Source organism: Accipiter gentilis, chromosome 28, assembly GCF_929443795.1.
Source record: "Accipiter gentilis chromosome 28, bAccGen1.1, whole genome shotgun sequence".
Taxonomy (NCBI): domain Eukaryota; kingdom Metazoa; phylum Chordata; class Aves; order Accipitriformes; family Accipitridae; genus Astur; species Astur gentilis.
In genome coordinates, this window is record NC_064907.1 from 21,155,179 (window position 1) to 21,172,980 (window position 17,802).

Sequence of the window (17,802 nt, forward strand, 5' to 3'; positions counted from 1 at the left end):
CTGCACGCAGCCAACTTTCCATGCAATATTCCCTGCTCCTTTAGTGTCCTGAGCAGATGTGACCTGCAGCTGTGACAATGAAAGCCTAAAGCTTTGAGCTGTTTGACCTGTTTTTGTTTATCACTGTAATACAAGCTAAATCTACTGTTTATTTTTGCAGATCAGAGCAAGGAAAAGTGGACAGTCTTGCTCCCAACACCTGCATAGGCACTGACTTATATTGTGATACTAAGGACATATGTGCATTGTTTCAAGGCAATAAGCCTTAAAAGTAGCCTTGTGCCCTTTTAATAGTGGTACTTGTATAGGAGAGGTATTTGTGAGAACAGCAGCTCTAAGCTGCTCACGTTATCTAGGAAAATAAATGCTCGTGTTTGATGTGCTTCCCCTGGAGAGGTGAAGGTCCCTGAGGAAATTAATCCATGAACAGCTCTGACTGGAGGAGAGGTGGAATTTCAGACAGTCTTTTGTCATTGTGGGGTTTGCTTCTAGAGTTAACCAGGCATTTTTTAGACATGAACAATCTCTTAAGCCTCCAGCTGTTGTCTTACAGGAATGTGCACTTGATTGTACTATCTTAGCATCTGTGTCATAGTCCTCCACTGCTGGCTTTGCAAAGCAGCCTGTCTGTACGTTACCCAAATGGGTTTCTTAGAAAAGAAAGTGTAACTAATATTCGCTAAGCATGGGTTGCGTATGGGCGATGCTGACAGAAAAGGAGTAGTTAAATGAGAATTAAGGTACAGAAGGTAATACCAACTGTTCTGCCTTAGGGGTATTTTATGGGCTTTCTTCTTTGTTCATGGCAAGATCATGATTAGGAAAGGGCAGTTAGAATATATTCTATCTCAGACATGAAAAACAGCCTGGCCAGTTAGGAGAGAGGTGAGTTAAGCCCTGTGTTTTTCTATTGCCCTTAACTTTCATAGAGGTTACCTATTCTTAAATGGATTTAACTGAAGACCAGTAATTCCGTTTGTTTAATGTAGGGCACTTGATTTTATTCAAAGGGTGAGATACAAAAAAATAAGCAAAAAGACAAAACCCAAATTATAAAACACTACAGACAGAAGTAAGACATCTTCTGCGTACAGCACACAACAGGAAACAAGATACAGACTGGTCCCCACAAACCAAGCCAGCCGGATATGTACAAGCAGAGGCAAATAGATCTAGAAGGGAAGAAATGGTGGTATTTGCCACTTCAAATGTCTATTTACATAAACTGAATTGAAGGCAAATAAAATAGTTTTCTTTCCTTTTATTCAAACCAAATACTTCTTTGTTTCTTCTTCTTCCTGTTTCTGCTGTAGAGGAGGGACTCCATGCTTTGAGGCAAGTTTGGTACATTCAGGTAGGATCTAAAATTAGCCACAGCTAAACACTGATGTGCTACTTCAAGTGCTGAACTTCAGTCCCTCCCTCCATCTGACATGCTGCTGCCAGGCACCTACTTGTGGTGTTAAGGACTACTAGTGACAGCTAGAGAGGAGAAAAGCCTAATTTTGTACTAATGCGTTGGTGGTCTTTATGCCTTTACATGTTTTAATCTGCAGCTTAACCAAACCTAGCGTGTCTAGGCTAGTCTTAAGGCTCCTAACTGAGCATGATTACCTGTCCTGTCATGTCTATGAGCTCTCCCCCACTTGACTTGGAAATGGTATGGGTGAAGCCTTCAGCTCTTTCAGTACAGAGGGGTTGGGACTTCACAAATACAGGTGTCACGGTAGCTTTCTGGCTCGAAGGGCATCCCCACATCAATGGTACGCAATTACCTTCCAGTCAGTAAGACCACGCTAAAAAGGAGATGGCATCTGCCGTGTCATTGTTGCACTTTACGCATGGACATGGCTACCCAAATACTGGTTTGGGTTCTTTATAAGAATATGCATGCAGACAGTACTTACTCATGTGACAAATTTAGGAATGAACTGTCTATAGCCTTTCTTCAGTAGAGCTAGGAGGGAAAACCTTTCTGACCGAAGTATATTCCAAGTACAACTTGATTTCCTATTGTGTGTGGAATAACCTTACTAGCGGTGTGGAATTGGTCTGAGTTCTGTTGGGCAGAAACATGTGCTGAGCCTGAAGTTCTCCGGTCTTTGGTCATTAAGAAACCCTAAGACCTATGGGCATGTGCTTCCCTTTAAGCCTCTGTAGACATAGATGAGGAAAACATTACTGAAACCAAAATAAATTCTGGCAAAAGTACGCAGTAATAGGAAGCTGCTATTCCAAATGGCAAAGGCCTTTATCTGCATTTACCTGTGGCTCAATTTTAGTGACAGGGCTACTGAATTTTTAAACACCTCAATTAGGAAGGAGGGAATTTTACTGGCTCAGTAAGCAAAACATTCATTTTGGAGAGCAGAAGACTGACTGGCTGTTAATAAATATCACAAGACATTCTAAAAGTTTTCTAAGGAAAAGAGAAACATCTGTTCATCAAAATGCAACACATCTAGACAAAATGAGGTAAGGAAAGCTAAGAAGAGTCCTTTATACATTCTCACTTCACACAGGCATGGCAATTAACAACAATGAGATGCTTAACGGATTCCCTACCATGCTCATCAGAGAAATTCTTCATAGCAAGTGTGCTCCACAGCATTCTTTGATATTAAGCATTACAACATCCGACAGCCTAGTTGCAAGTAGCGACTAAACCTCTGTTTTGGCAGGCAGAGTTTTGTACACTTCAGGCAGTTTGCTGGCAACTTGCAGAATGCAGGGGGTGAATACTACCTTTAGTTCTGACAATGAAGAATCTGTCATGAGTTTTAATGCCTTAAATCACAAAGAACACGTATTTGTCTATCACAGCATAAAACCAAATAGCTCAGCAATATCTGTACAATTACACCCAACATGAGAGTGTCAGACTTACATTTCTAACTTAGACTCCTGTTCTTTGGTCCTCTTTGTATACAAACTTACTTTCATAAATATTTAACAGCCTGCATTATCGAACTTTTACTGAATAGCAACTTGTATTTTAAGAAGGATGTCTACCATCCTGTTTGCTAGGAGACTCGGTAAGCTAGCAGGCAATCATCTGTACAAGGCTAGATAAAAGCAATGCGTGCTGCTTCTGAGCGGAATAGGAGAAAAAGATCTTAAAATAATTCTCTGGCAGGGTTCTTTAACATGAGATCCCATGCTAAGGAGAACACAGGATGTGATACTGCAAGTCCTTATGTCGTTGTACTGGGGGGGGAGGGGGGAACATGGGGGGGGAACCCTGCCTTGGTTCGAGCCCTCCATGTGAAAGGTTTGCCCAGTTTCTCTTCTCTTAAGCAAGCTGAGTGGGAGGAAGAGGAAAAGAAACTGTCTTGAAATTGTTAGCGTTGAACACGCCTTGTTTTTTCCTTAAGGACAAGTATCGTCTTCAAATGAAGCAGGGAAGTCTATTGGTCATGTTTAGGCAGAGGCACATAACTGTTATGAGTTAGTGCCTCATAAGCAAATGCTGTATAAATAAAATGCAGTATTTACTACTTTGTTCTTAAACAGACACTGGCAGCACAATGTGTTCCTAAATTAATAGTCTGAATACTATGTATTAATAAACGTACTTATATTGGTTTTGAGAAGCTGTTTCCAAGCAGGCAGCATTTCCTTCTCATAATAAAACTAAGCCTTGAGCTGACAGTGAATGGAAGTTAAATAGTTAATGTTTTATATAGTTTTATATAGTTTTATATAAAGTAGAATTGCTACAGACATAGCCTTTGGAAACACCTCGGTTTGAGCAGTCATCTTCCATTGTATGAGTCAGCCTGGATTGCTGCTGCTTAGCAATAGTCATCCTGTGCAAGGAGAACTAGGTCTTAAAGGGCAGGGGACAGTCCCCAAGCACTGCATTTGCTAAAGCAATTCTTTGGGGGCACCAAGTGACCCGGAATATTTGCCAGCACTTGGCAAAAGCATTGCTTTACGCCTTGTAGCGGGTTTTTCTTTTTATGGTGTGTGTGCAAAGCTAATTCAAAACCCATCAAGCTGGTAGGAAATTCACCTTTTTGCATTTGGAAATACATAGCTAACTGCCCTTTAATGACTTTGAGGAAGTCAGTGTTAAGTCTTGAAGGCGTATTTTCTGTGTAATTTCTGATTCTCTGCAAGCTTGTTATAAAACTATTACCAAGGTACGTATTTCTGTCATGTCTATTAAGCCTTTTTTTATCCCCTCCAATTTTAAACCAGCTGAATTTGACACAAGTCACATACGAACTGCTCCTAAATAAACCAGGGACTTTGGCTAACATAGTAAGCCTCAGAAAGGGAGCTTTAGTGCCATCTCTGCCAGAGAGATAAAAAGGTAGAAACATTCTTCTACGCCTTCAGATTAGTAAGTGACCTGCATAAAGCTTAGGATGTGTTTATAGTGCCTCAGTGCTCAGTTCAAGGGGAAAAATCCTCAACACAGAAGACTTCTACTTGTTTAAAAAAACCCAAACCAAACCAACAGCAACAACAAAACACCAACACAAACTGAGCACTGTTCATATTCCTCTTTTCCCTTGCTTTGGTAAGCATCTGTACTGAGTCAGCCACTGCTTCCATTTACACTCGAAGGCGTGAGTTCCACTGTCTTCATGGGCACAACTACAGGTATATGCTGGTGTTACACAGTGTGTTGTGCCCACCGAGTCTACGAGATTGTCACTTGCTAGGTATTTGGCATAGATAAAATCCTTCTGAAGCAACGTTATTTTCTTAAAACATTTACCATGTGCCTAAAATTTAGGAGGTTGTGACAGGTCAGTTGAATTCCCTTTTGTATGTGAGGCAAAAATTGACCCCAGGTGCTTGTTTACAGTTTTGTTCACTGTTAAAGTTATCTGCACAAGCATGACCAGTAACAGCTCTTGTTCCAGTTGTATATTCTGGTATCCTGCTTCGCTGCCTCAGGTAATTCATTCAATCGTTTCTCATCAACAATTGGAATGAGCCACACTGGATAAGAAACAACGACATTATCTTAAAGTGGAGGGCCCCTTACCTAGAAGACTCAGTAATCTTTCAAGAAAACCATTTAAACATCTTTCATGGAAGTCTATTGTTCAAAAAAACCCAAAGCTATTGACATAGCGTGTGGAATCAATTTGACAATCACTAATGTAATGGAATTACGGTGATCTTGTACACAAACAGTGATTTACCAAAATAAGATTTACCTAGGGGACTTTAAAATCAAGTTATTTTGGTACCAAAAAAAGTCTTTCATTTAATTCCCCTTTGCCCCTATGATTCAGATGATCTTTCACTCTACAGTTACGGACTTGGCCAGATTTCTTGGAAAATCAACCTGCAGAGAGGGAGGAGAAAGAACATGCTTGTGAGTATTTACACACTTTGTTTGTGTATAACTTTGTCATGTGTGGAACGTTTGTTCTGCGTTTAAAATTGAAAACGATTGAACATATTTTCTTGTTAATTTAGGACTATCTGTGCAAAAAAAGTCCATAAACCTCAACTGTTAACAACTCCACTGTCAGGAACTAAGGAGTTAGTCCCTTTAGTCTATGTTGTTACAGTGCTCAAATGATAAAAGGTCACTGTGATAAAAGGTAAAGGCCAGTGTCTGTATTAAGATCAAATACCTAACACAAACAGACTCCATTTGTCACATATTCTTCTGTGGATTGTTACCTTCCTTTTATCCTCCTACCAGCCCTCCGGAAACTGTACGCTCATACCGGAAAACAGACACATGTCCAAACTCAAACTGCACAAGACTCAGCTAAGTGTACTAGACTGCCTTCAGGTTTTGTTCATGACAAGCTTCTGTAATTGCCAGGTTTACCATTTAACCTGGTCATTCCAGTAGCTCAAGCAATTATACAGACAACCCCCGCAGGCTTCCGACATCCCCCAGAGCATCTTTTCCAGATCTGCAGATAGCAAACACGAGTGCAGAAGGGAAGGAGTACTGTACTTACATCGTATCCTCTGAGAACTGCAAGATGGAAAGCCAGAAGCTGAAGGGGGATAACGCTCAGGATCCCCTGCAGACAGTCCACTGAATGGGGAACTTTGATTGTTCTCTTATTGTTCTTAATTGTCTCGATGTCTTCCTTATCACAAATCACGACAGGTCGCCCCTGCAACAAAGGGAAATGTTGAAGAAAAACAGGTCTGGAAGGTTCTTTTCTCACTTCTGTTCAGAGCACCACTGGCAAGATCTTTTTACTTAATTTAGAACAAAACAGCTTAACATACCATGGGCATCCCTGTAGCATATTTTAAGGGGTAGACAAACCACACCTGGCTTCTGCAAAACTGCTCTTGAGATGCCCGGAATAGCTACTGAATTCATGTTTTAGGCAGTAACACTAAAGCAAATAGTTTGCACGCCCTGTAAACTGCTTTAATATTAAACCCAAACATTTCTGACGCACTGTGAGCTTTTGCAGGTACTTACCTGCCGCGCAATGACCTGCTGGAGAGCATTCTGGCACTTGGCATATGTATGGTCTCTCATGATGATCATGATGACGGGCATGAGTTTGTCCACCAGCGCGAGAGGGCCGTGCTTCAGCTCACCTGCCAGTATCCCTTCGGAGTGCATGTAGGTAATTTCTTTGATTTTCTAGACGGGGAAAAAAATGATTTGTAGAGCTTTGGGCAAACTTGTAATTTTTCTTAACCACCTCCACTTTATTTGTAACTTTGTAAAAACACATTCTGGCTCTCCTCAGATCCAATACGTTGACAAGCCAGCCTGAAAACCTAGATCAAAGTAGTGCATCTGGGCTGAGCTGCTTGCAGGCCATCAACACTTACAGTTCTAACACCAAACCTACCATAGGCCTTATGATTCACCATCAGCCAACATATCTATCATCACAGTCTTGAACTGGGCAGGCAAATGCACAGAGGATGTGTTTGCACGTCAGTGGGTGACAGCACTTAAAACAACAGGAATCTCCTCAAGCGTAAAAACTGTAATATATGGTTCTAGAAAGTACGTGCTCAGTTTCGGATGCTGAGCATTCATGGAAATGCCACACCAACAGTTCAAAGAACTGATTTTACTAGGGTGCCCAGTCTGTCATAGTAAAGCATTCCCAGTGTGAATGTGGAAAATACATCCTTTCAACCCACTATAACCTGTGATTTGGGTATCTTTAAGTGGTGGTCGCAGCAGTGTTAGGGTGAGTTTTAGCTATTTGAGCCAGTATGTCAGCCACCACACTGTAGCTGTTAGCTGCTTTTAAAACAACTTGTAGCCATGCGTCGTTTCCTGTGCAGAAATCTGAAGTCCATAGCTAAGTGTGTTTGAACCAGCTTTAAATAAAGAAATCTCTTACCAAAGCTCCCTCAAGACATGTAGCATAATGGTAGCCACGTCCCATGATGAGAACAGACTTCTGATGGTACAGCTCTGTGGCTAGCTTCTGGATCTCATCATCCATACTCAGCACTTCTTTAATTAAGTCTAGAAGGAAAGAGAAAAATTCAGGTTGTGTGTGCTTATATGCTTGTGCCTCTCAAACTATACATACTGTTTATACCTCATATACACAGATAGCAGTCACTTGCATAAAAACTGGCCTCAGTGTTTTAATAGTCCAATTTAGTGGTCTGAAGACGTTAGAGAGAATGTGGTTGCAAAAGTTACTGCCAATAGCCATGTTGCATGTATCTTGATCCCCTCGGTCTTTCAAAGCAAAGTTCATCTGTGCTATTGAATTTCGCTTGGTGAGATGCAATAAATGCAGCAGTTTCCTACCTGGCAGTCCCTTTAGACCACGCATGATTTCCTTGCGCCTTTCCTGCATAGAAATTCTGTCGTCACACATCATCAGAGCAAACATCACCAGAGACACAAACTGGCTTGTATAGGCCTAATAAGGTGGGGGGAGAGAGAAAGAGAGAGAGGGAGAGAAAACACATCATTACAACAGTAACCAAGCGGTTGTTACCTACTACATAAAATCCTTAGACTAGTTATTGACTTTATTCTTAACATGATACTGAATGGCAGCTTTCATTCCAATTAAGTAGCAAAGATGAACATGAAATTCACAGGGCAAATCTCATATGAGCAAATCTCAAATAGAGGCATACAATGGCACGATCTCCTTATACTCCAAGAGATTAAGATACAACAAGCAAAATGGAGTATTTCTAAGATTCCATGGCGACTATTAGATCCTGTTTTGTGACCATACCTGTGTCCTTCTTTACTGCAAGTAAATGCTGAAAACACTGAAGACATGCAGATCTGTTAACTGGAGCTGTACAGTGGAAGCCCACCGCTAACCTCTGGCCATCACAACAGGTCAGCTAGCTGAAATTTTTCTGGACCACATTCAAGGAACACAAAGGCAGCTGAAAAGGTAAGGGATTTCCCACTCCCCTTCTTTAAGAACAGAGTCTGAACTCTTCACCTTGGTAAGGTTCCATGTTGTCTAAAAGACCATAGTGACTAATATCACTGACTTTGCAGAAGAACAACTGCACAGGCAAGTGAAATTAGTGCTCAAGTCAGGGCAATTCTATTCACAAAAACATCTGAGGCACAGTATCAAGCAGCTATTGCAAAGTCTAGCCTCTGAATTCCTTATAAGACAAACGTTATTAAATGGTCTGTGGTGCCAGCCTGGGATTGAAGTTGCTTAGAACTAAGATTAAGGTTCATAGTATTTCTGTCCCTCCCTAAACAACGATCAAACAAACTTTCATGTTGTCATATTGGAGGAGATTTATATAGCTCTGAAGGAATCTAGAAAAGCTTCAGTTATGCTGGCTAGCAGAGTTTGATATGGAATGTGATCTACTTTGTTTTGGTGCAGTTGACGGTTATGGAAGTAGAGAGCACTAAGCAGTTGTGCTAACAATGCTTGGGTTGTTTATATTATGTTCTCAAAATGAAGTTCTGGGCAACCTTAGGGCAGAATCTTTTCAAGTTTGTATTTCATATATGCACAACTTTGGTAACTCCCCACATCACCAGAGAGAAAATGCCATTCTCAGTTATCTCCAAACTGTAATGTTGGCTATGTGAAAACAACCCAGGGACAAACAACTCGTTCAAGAGTTTCTTGTAAGAGACTCATGAATTTTCCATGATCAAATTCCCCAGTGAACTATTAAACTCAAATGTGGTTTTTGGCTGAATTCATGTAACAGATTGACATCATCTCGCCTCTAAATATAACTAAATCAAAGCAGATTTCAGCATGCAGAAGCACTTCATCAAAATGAAATGCAGCAAAGCAAGTCATTTTATGCTGTATCACACGTAGCCAAGATGCATCAGCCACAGAATAATTGTCAGGTGGGCATAAATACTGGTTTTCTGTAAAAGACCATTCCCCCACCTGCTGAAAGTATAGTTTTAATATCACACTTTCTTTAGTAAAGCAGTGCCATTTAAGGGCAGTTACATGTGGTCAAAGTTTCCATAATCTTGTCTTTTAAATTCCTCTTTTATCTTTAGACCTTAGTGTCAGCTGAGTCTGCCCCTCAAGACAAATGATGGCAAAGAGATTGCTTCCTTCATAATATTTTGTTTACAAAAAAAAGCCCTTTGCACAATACAAGAAAAAGAAAATGAAGAGTGTTGCTGGGCACATGGCCATTAACTACACAATTGTCAATAGCAACTGGTAAAAAGGGAACAGAAAGCACTTAACAGAGGACCCATGATATAGCCAACACCTTCAGGAGGAATTTCAGTAACAATAATCATCATCATCAGTGAGGTCTATAAATTTATGACTTACCTTGGTACTGGCAACCCCAATCTCTGGTCCTGCATTGATATGGACTCCACAATCTGTCTCTCGTGATATAGAGCTGCCAACTGTGTTAGTTATTCCTACGGTTAAGGCTCCTCTCTCTTTGCAGTACCGAAGACCCATCAAAGTATCTGCCGTCTCACCTGAAAAAACAGGTATTGACAATGCTACAGTTCAGTATCGGTTACTGCAGATGTAGAATTGCAGCGATTTCCCAAATAGAATCTCAAGAGGTTTGTATTTGCCTGCAAGTCAAAGGAGTTAGTAGTTATTCCATCCCCGGCCCACTGTGGTTTAACCCTAGAACAAAGACTGTGAAATCCAGAAAGCACAAAACCTAACAACAGTATTTGGGGTGAGGCAAAGTCAGTATTCTGCTATGGTTTAAAAAAAGGCAGTTCGAGTGTGTCGTCTTTAACACAAACAACTTTCTTTCTTCTCCTGTTTAATAAAAATTCACGTGGGGCAGAGCAGGGTGGGGGGAAAACATGTATTGGGGATATCTGGACATAACCCAGCTGAAGCATACAGTGGATGCAATGGCATTTAAGTTACAGCTAGCCTTTGGAGTCCACCCACCACCTTACTGCCACTGAAACTCATGGTAAGCACCATCAGCCAAACAATTCCAACAACATGAGAGCTTGCAAAATCTGTTATCAAAAAGGTTATGTCTAAAACTAATTATTCCTGTTAAAAGTTGTTTGCTCTATGCAAACACAAGCTGGCTTAGATCAGACTTCACTTAATGTTAAAAAACACTAGATATAAAGGAAGCAGAAAAAGTTGGTTTAAATGAATACAGTGGCAGGGGGCAGGGAGAAAACCTTGCACTGAGGATCCCAGCAGTGCTGCTTGCCAGCTGAGCTGCAGAGATGGGACTAGAAATAGAAGCTACTGTGTATTCCATCTAGTGTTACCAGTTTGCTTTTGTCCTAAAAGGACACACCTCTTTTGAGTACTCCTGCACAGTGTAAGGTGGCAAGAGAGAACACAAACTCCCAAGGTTAGTTCGGTACACCTCTCCTTCAGTACACCAAAGCATAAAAACTGCTCTGCATACTGCACTGCTTAAGGCAAGTTGTGTAGGGTGGGAACCTAAGGCTGGAAAAACAGATTTATGGGTAGGGGGAACTGGGGTTATTTGAGCTCAGTGTTTACTTTGGTTTTGTATTGCCTGATAACCAAGCTCAGGTTCCAGGGAAATCTTTGTTAGCTTGCCACATCCAACACTTCAGGGGAAAGATGCATCCCCTAGCGTGTCCTCAGTCATGTTCCCTGTTAGATTGGGGCAGGAAAGTTTCTAAGGGGAAGAAGCAGCATCTGCACATGTATTCAGAAAACCCAGGGAAAACTTGAACATGAGCCCCCTACAAAGAGAGGATATTCTGAATTACTTGATACTGAGAAGAAAAAATTGCTACCAAAAGAGTATTTTAACCTATGGAGAAAAAGTAATGATTAGTTTTGGTATCAAAGCTGAAGATAAGTTACAAAAACCTACAGTGGTAAATGCAACTAAGAGGAAAAAAAGATACTGTAGTTTCGCACTGCAGTTGTCCTTGAAAATATTTTGAATGTGATATACATTACCGCTTTTTTTTTTTTTTTTTTTTTAATCCCTAAGTGTGTCTTTTATCTGGTATTCCATTCCCAGGTTGTTACATTTTTTGATACTTGTGTGTAGTAGTTTCAATTCTTTTATAGACCCAATCTACCGTAGAGCTCAGTATTTGGTAGTGCTTTAACTAGACACCTAAAACTATTCAAAAGAAACTATCGAGTTGCCTTCACCCAGAGCTCAGTAACGTTTTTTTAGTCTGTTGATTGATGGAATATTTCCTCACAGGGAAAGGAAACAAAACTACTGTTACCATATGTAAGACTCAGCTGAACAAAATCCTGCCCCAGCACGCAGATGGACAGGAGGAGAGCCACTCTATTTTTTCCCCATTTCTAGTATGCGTATGCCAATTTCTTCTCTCACGCATACCACATGCAATCCTACAGGCAGGCACAAGAATTTGGCCCTGCTGCCTTTTCCCTCCCAAGCTAACATTTACAGGAAAGAAGGGAGTGAGTGGGTGGTAAAGCGAGACCATACCTGACTGGCTGAGGAAAAAGCAAACATCATCTCTGAAGACAGGGGTGTTTCTGTCCAAGAAGTCACTGGCTAGTTCAACCATAACCGGTAATTCAGTCAGTTCTTCCAGAACCTGACGGGTCTGGTAACAGGAGATGTCAGAAAGTTAACATGTTACATCTTATTTAAAAACCCCAGTGTTTGGAGTATGAAAAAAACCTCCCAATTGCCATACACTGGAAAATATTACTATCAAAATACCATTTGAAAATTACTGCTGGATTATATTTTAATTACTCAGTATACCCACTCTCAAGTCACACAACTACCCCTGTGAAAAGCGACCCTGCTTTTGGCACCACAAAAAGCCCGAGGCCAACTCCTCCCTCACACATAGATTGTTCTTAAATAAGTCTCACTTATTACATAATACTACATAGATATTATATAATACAGGGTGTCCTCCTATCATACCATAACTTGTATTACTGAAGAACTCAGAAAACACCACCTGTATCCAGGCCAAGCCAGAAACTTGTTTTGGCTAGTCGATGTATTACTGTTAACATTATCTTACAGAGCTGGCCAAGATGAACAAAAATTTTCTTTTCTGGTCCTTGTAAATCAGTGAACATAGCTGTGTTTTGCAGCATTTCTGAGAGAAGCTAAAGGATTCCTCTGTGAAGTTGTGGAGTACTCTTAATTGCAACATTATGGGCTGCCAAGCTACAATCTAGAAAGGCTTCATCTACAGCCATCGTGTTTTAACCGACGATTACATCAGGCCTTGACGAAACAAAAATCACATGCTGGCTGTACACACAGACAGTACTTCCGTAAGGAACAAAGCTAAACCTCTTCACTGTACTGGGCAAGCACAGAGATGTCTCTAAGCAGGTGCCATCGCTGTCTGCATACATAGCAAAGGAGGAAATCCTGTCTGGCTCACAGCAGTCCCTACCTTGCTGCAGCATTTGCATTCTGCTCTTGCATTGTCTCTTCCCCTGCCAACTGTCCTTTATGACAGAGACGGTTTTGTTTTTTAAAGCCTTCTGTAGCAATGACAGTCACAGGCAACAATTTCCTAAGTAATCAAGTTCTTTTATTTCCTACTGCTGTTGCTGGTGAATTGAAAGTCTGGTGTATGCAGCTGTCAGAAGGGTCTTTGTTCATCACTGTGCACTTGCTCAATCTTAACCTTAAATCAATTCTTAACCTGCTTGACACACGCAGTACTGTGCCCACTGTTCAGTTCAAGCTATGGTTCGCAAACAGACCAAGACTGACCACTTACTGCAACTCCAGCATGGTAACTTGTCCCACAAGCAATAAGGATTAAACGACGACACCTCTGAATCTCCTTAATGTGATCCTTCAACCCACCAAGGTTTACTGTAAGCAAGATTCAGAGAAAAAAATTAGGCTGGCCAGGTAGCAGAAATTCTCAAGACTACCGGTGCTAGCACACATCATGTTACAGTCTCCATCAACCACTTTGCAAAAAAAAAAAAAAAAAAAAAAAATCACAAAAAGTAATCTTGCCACCAGCACATGTAATTCTGGAAGCACTCCCTGTGAGACACACACATCATCTTACACCAGCATGTTTTAATCTCCCATGTCATCACCTACTTCCCCCTCTATAACTACTGTGAATAACTACTAGATGCTGAGCTGTCAAAAATAAAGGAGGCTTAATCTCAATTACCAGTGTAGTCATCAAAGTTGACCCTTCCTCTCATTGTATTAACAACAGACTCTGGCTGCTCAAAAATTTCCTTCTGCATAAATGAGCTGAAGTTACCTACAAAAGAAAGAAAGAAACAAAAAAAAAAAAATTAGAACACTTTAAATTACCTCCTGGTAATTTACATTTTTCCTATGTGTATAGGGAAAAGCTTGCACCAGAGGCCAGTTACCAGTCAGAAATTATTGTTTTTCTGCCAAAGCATCAGCTTATCATGAGAGCTCGATTCAAGTTACTAAAACGTGTCAAGGAAGGGTCAGATCTGGAATGGCAAGCCTGCTAGGGATCAGTCTTGGGCAAAACAGATGCCCCCAAGCAGGAGGCAAAATCCTCAGCCCCACAGTTCTCCTCATTATGGTGTTAGCAGCTAGAGGGAAAGTCCCATTAGATAGATGTAAGGACTTTTTTCACCATGAGGGTAGTAAAGCACTGAAACAGGTGCTCAGACAGGCTGTGGGATTTCTGGCCTTGGAGATACTCCAAACTCAACTAAACAAGGCCCGTTAACACTGATCTACTCGGCCCTGCTCTTAACATGGGGATTGGACTAGATGATCTCCAGAGGTCTTCTTCAACCTGACTTATTCTGTGAGTCTGGCAAGGACCTGTGCATCTACACAGGTGACATTCACAAGATTTTACCCTTCATAATTTGCTGAAGCTCCATCTGCAGAGTTTGGACAGCACGTCCGGGGTGATCGCCTGCTGTGCGTTTAATCCGGTGGATGGAAAGACGGCCGTCAACCACAGCTGCTACATCATCATCTTCAAGGAAAATCACTCTGTTGGTATGCTCAATGACAGCACTATAAAAGAATACACCATTTGCCATAAGACATTATTCTTTAGAGGAAGATGAGGGCAACAGCCCTATTTATAATCCGACATACAGCTTTTGATTCAAGAAAGTTACTCATTTCAATGGAATTTCTTTTAAAATAAGAGGAGCACTGTAAAGTACATTTCCACACTGCCAATATAACTGGATTTTTTCCACCTACCTCGTTATTAATTTCAGTGCCTGCTTTAAGAAGAAACTATGAATTCCTCAAAGCTGCATGTGCAGCAATGTGGTCTAACCATTAGGAGCTAAAGAGTGGAAGTCAGGAAGACAGTAATTTGCCCTCGTATACAGGGTGCTCAACTACAGGTGCAGATTCCTTTCTTGGTTTTTCCAGCGATAAGCCACTGCCCCTCCCTGCATCTCATTTTCCCCATCTGTAAAACTGGAGACAGCTTGGCCACCTGTTAAAAGTACTCTGAGATCTGTTTAGAAGCACTCCAAGAATTAGGTACTGTTGAATACCTTCCCTGCCTGCAGTTTACTTGGGGAACGTCAGTATTGGAATTACCAGTGGGGTTTAAAATCTTTGGCCAGGTTTTAGTCTGTACTCTCTCTTAGTTGAACAAGGCAAGCTGTACTGAAATACCTCAGCTCCCTATTTTAGTAGCTTCTGTTCTGACCTTGGGCAAGTCACTGAAAAGCTGTCTAAAATCAGAACACATTGGGGTGTCCTAAGACTCTCCAAGATGCTCTGACGAGAAGAGCTGCAGAAGTCAACCACAGCAGTTTTTTTATGTTTCTGGAACAAGCATTCATTTCCCTAATACAGAGAAAACCAATAGCTCTGGTAAGGCTGCTGTCAAGTTAGTCTTTCCTCCCTCCCTCCACTGGGATTAAAGTAAGCCACCTTTGATGGTAACGGAATTGCACGTGTGCAGAGATCCCTGGAGAATCAACACAATCCTCCTGATAATTAGCATCCGTCCTGTTAAATTTAGGTCAGTACTCTCTCAGGTTTCCTACCACTCACCCTCAGAAATCTTATCAACAGATGGGCTTGAAGAAGGATAACACCGCTATTCCAAAGCGAGTGTTCATTTCTTTAACAGGAACTCTCACCTAATCCACCTCCCTTTCAGAGCTGCATATGGTAACTAGTTAATGTTTGTAACGTAATGGCCGCATAGACATATTTTACTTTATTCATAAAGAAACCACAGCCTCCCCACCTCTTGTTCAAGGCCTCAGCTTTAAACAGGATATTTTTATATACACTAGAAGATACTGAAAAACATTACCTAGCGTCAGAAGCAAAGTAGTACTCCACAGCTTTCTCCTCAACAGGGAAAAGGCAGGTGGTACTGTCAACACGAGACAGGTTGCAACTTCCCTTTTTGTCTTTACCTGGAAGACACAAGGATTAGGTACCGCACATACTGACAAATCTGGAATGCAGCTGCAATGTCAGTCTCCACCAGAAGTCCCAAGGCAAGTACCAACATGAAGCACTATTTTCATCACTGAGGGTGCTCACAGTAAATTGAGCGGCGACAATGGAAGAGGGTAGCATACTAGCAACCATATTTTTGTGCCCTGTCTCAGTTTGCTTGCAAGGTTTTTACGTGCTTTCAAATTAAGTCTGCAAGCGTAATGTAGCGCAGTTCTAAGTTTAGAGGAAAATACCAGTAAAAATTCAAATGAAAATTTATGTGTGGCTCCACTAGGAGAAGCGAATTCAAGCCGCTTTATGAGCGGTCACATTTACCCACATTTTCCAAGTTGCATCTGCCCTGTTTACCATTTTAAGTTTCTCCCGTGCTCCTGTTTCACTAACTTTCCTGAGGCTTGGAGATATCAAGCAGGATGGCTCTTTCTTTGTCAGTTATTATCAGCACTGGGGAAATTCTTTCAGAGCTGCCACCTGTGCAGCCACACTGTTCCACTGAGCACCGGCAGATGTAACCCAAACCTATTTTTGTCTGGCTGAGCTCATGTGTTCAGGCACAGGTCAGGAAATCCATAATTAACTACTCGGCGTTGTTCCTGAGCTATCAAATACAACCACCTCATTCTGATCCAAAAATTGTACAGCTGGTAAACTGCTGCAAGTCTTACATGCTATTGCCAGGGAAGTATCTAGGTGTACTGAAGGACATAGAACTAAGAGTCAACTTCTGAAAAACTTGTACTAAGCCTTTAAAAAAGCGCAGTGTTTCACCAGGGATCCTTTTGGAGGTACTCTGGCAATTCCCAATACTCTCTAATCCTCCGCCTCCTCTTTAACTGCAGAAAATACTTCTCAGTCACGAAGCACATCAGGAATGCAGATGAGGACCAAAACACCTACTGCTCAGCACTGACCTCGAACAAAATGATTTGCCAGTCATTGTGCACAGTATGGTAAGGGGTGGGGGAGGATTTATCAGCTTATCTAGCAAAATGTGATTATTGCTGAAGAATAACAACATTGAAGTTACTCTTAAATATTTATTCCATGAGCTCTAATGTTGTTTCACCTACTGGATACCGATCTGATTCAGTGATGTAAGTAAAGCTCATGATGTTTAGATTTATACTTCTGCAGATGAAAACATAAAGAAAAAATACTGCTTTCATGTTGATACTCAATAAGAAGGTTCCACTCAGCCAACAATTTAGAGCCCTCTGCTTCAGTTAAGTCAGTAAATAAGGAAAACAACTCCTTTGTTGTTGAGACAGGACAGACTGATTTGTTGTTCAGAAAGGACAGAGCAAAGGTGTTAGTGGCCGTTCTCCAACAGAAACACCCATACTTGATCAAAACATGCAAATTTTGTATCTCAAAACAGAACACTTCCCTGCATTCACTTTATTATGTTGCATTGCTTTCCTGTGGTACAGATTCTACACTGAGCTTATAACCAGAACGTGGTCTTATTGTGCACATACACTTGCACTGTACGTCTGTCTCACCAAGGAGTGGTTGGAAAGTTACTGTGAGTATTAACGGCCAACGATGGCTGTTATGTTATCTACGGATTTGCCCATGGATTGTCCGTTTATCTATAAAAAACCTGGATTGTTGCTCTACAGCACGCACCTCCAATTAACTAGAATTTAGAAGCAACACAGAAGTAATCTTTTAATCTCTTCCCTTCTAAATCAAAGAATGGAGACACCACAGAGAATTAACACAGGTACAGTAAAATGGGCAGGGGGGTGTCAATTCTTCAGAAAAGCCCTAGTGCCTCTGACAGCTGAGGGACTTTGGTTCTTAAAGGTTAACCTCTAAGGAATTAAGGTTAACCCGACTTCAAAATTTTACTCTAAACACTTTACAATGACTTGAGAGAAACTTTTGGTAAAAAAAAAAAAGCAAAACCTCACCTAATGTTTGGATTCAGGTAAACCAGCTCCTGACAGAGAACAGACATAGTTCACCTTTCGGCAAACTGAGGTT

General features: G+C 41.2%; 1 protein-coding gene across 4 annotated transcripts in view; it reads right to left on the reverse strand.

Moving 5' to 3' along the window:
- The window catches only part of GFPT1 (glutamine--fructose-6-phosphate transaminase 1), a 46,516-nt gene that overhangs the window by 6,488 nt on the left and 22,226 nt on the right, over positions 1 to 17,802 (reverse strand). For 3 of the 4 annotated variants that reach the window (XM_049830571.1, XM_049830570.1, XM_049830568.1), the window contains exons 9-19: positions 15,662 to 15,767; positions 14,222 to 14,385; positions 13,541 to 13,636; positions 13,127 to 13,224; positions 11,854 to 11,974; positions 9,735 to 9,892; positions 7,736 to 7,850; positions 7,314 to 7,441; positions 6,425 to 6,592; positions 5,943 to 6,104; positions 976 to 5,308 (exon numbers count right to left, since the gene is read on the reverse strand). In XM_049830571.1, coding sequence (XP_049686528.1) covers positions 5,264 to 5,308; positions 5,943 to 6,104; positions 6,425 to 6,592; positions 7,314 to 7,441; positions 7,736 to 7,850; positions 9,735 to 9,892; positions 11,854 to 11,974; positions 13,127 to 13,224; positions 13,541 to 13,636; positions 14,222 to 14,385; positions 15,662 to 15,767 — 1,361 coding nt within the window. In that variant the 3' untranslated portion in view covers positions 976 to 5,263. Of the gene's footprint in view, positions 1 to 975; positions 5,309 to 5,942; positions 6,105 to 6,424; positions 6,593 to 7,313; positions 7,442 to 7,735; positions 7,851 to 9,734; positions 9,893 to 11,853; positions 11,975 to 13,126; positions 13,225 to 13,540; positions 13,637 to 14,221; positions 14,386 to 15,661; positions 15,768 to 17,802 lie in introns of those variants that run through there. The other variant, XM_049830569.1, reaches the window with a different exon arrangement.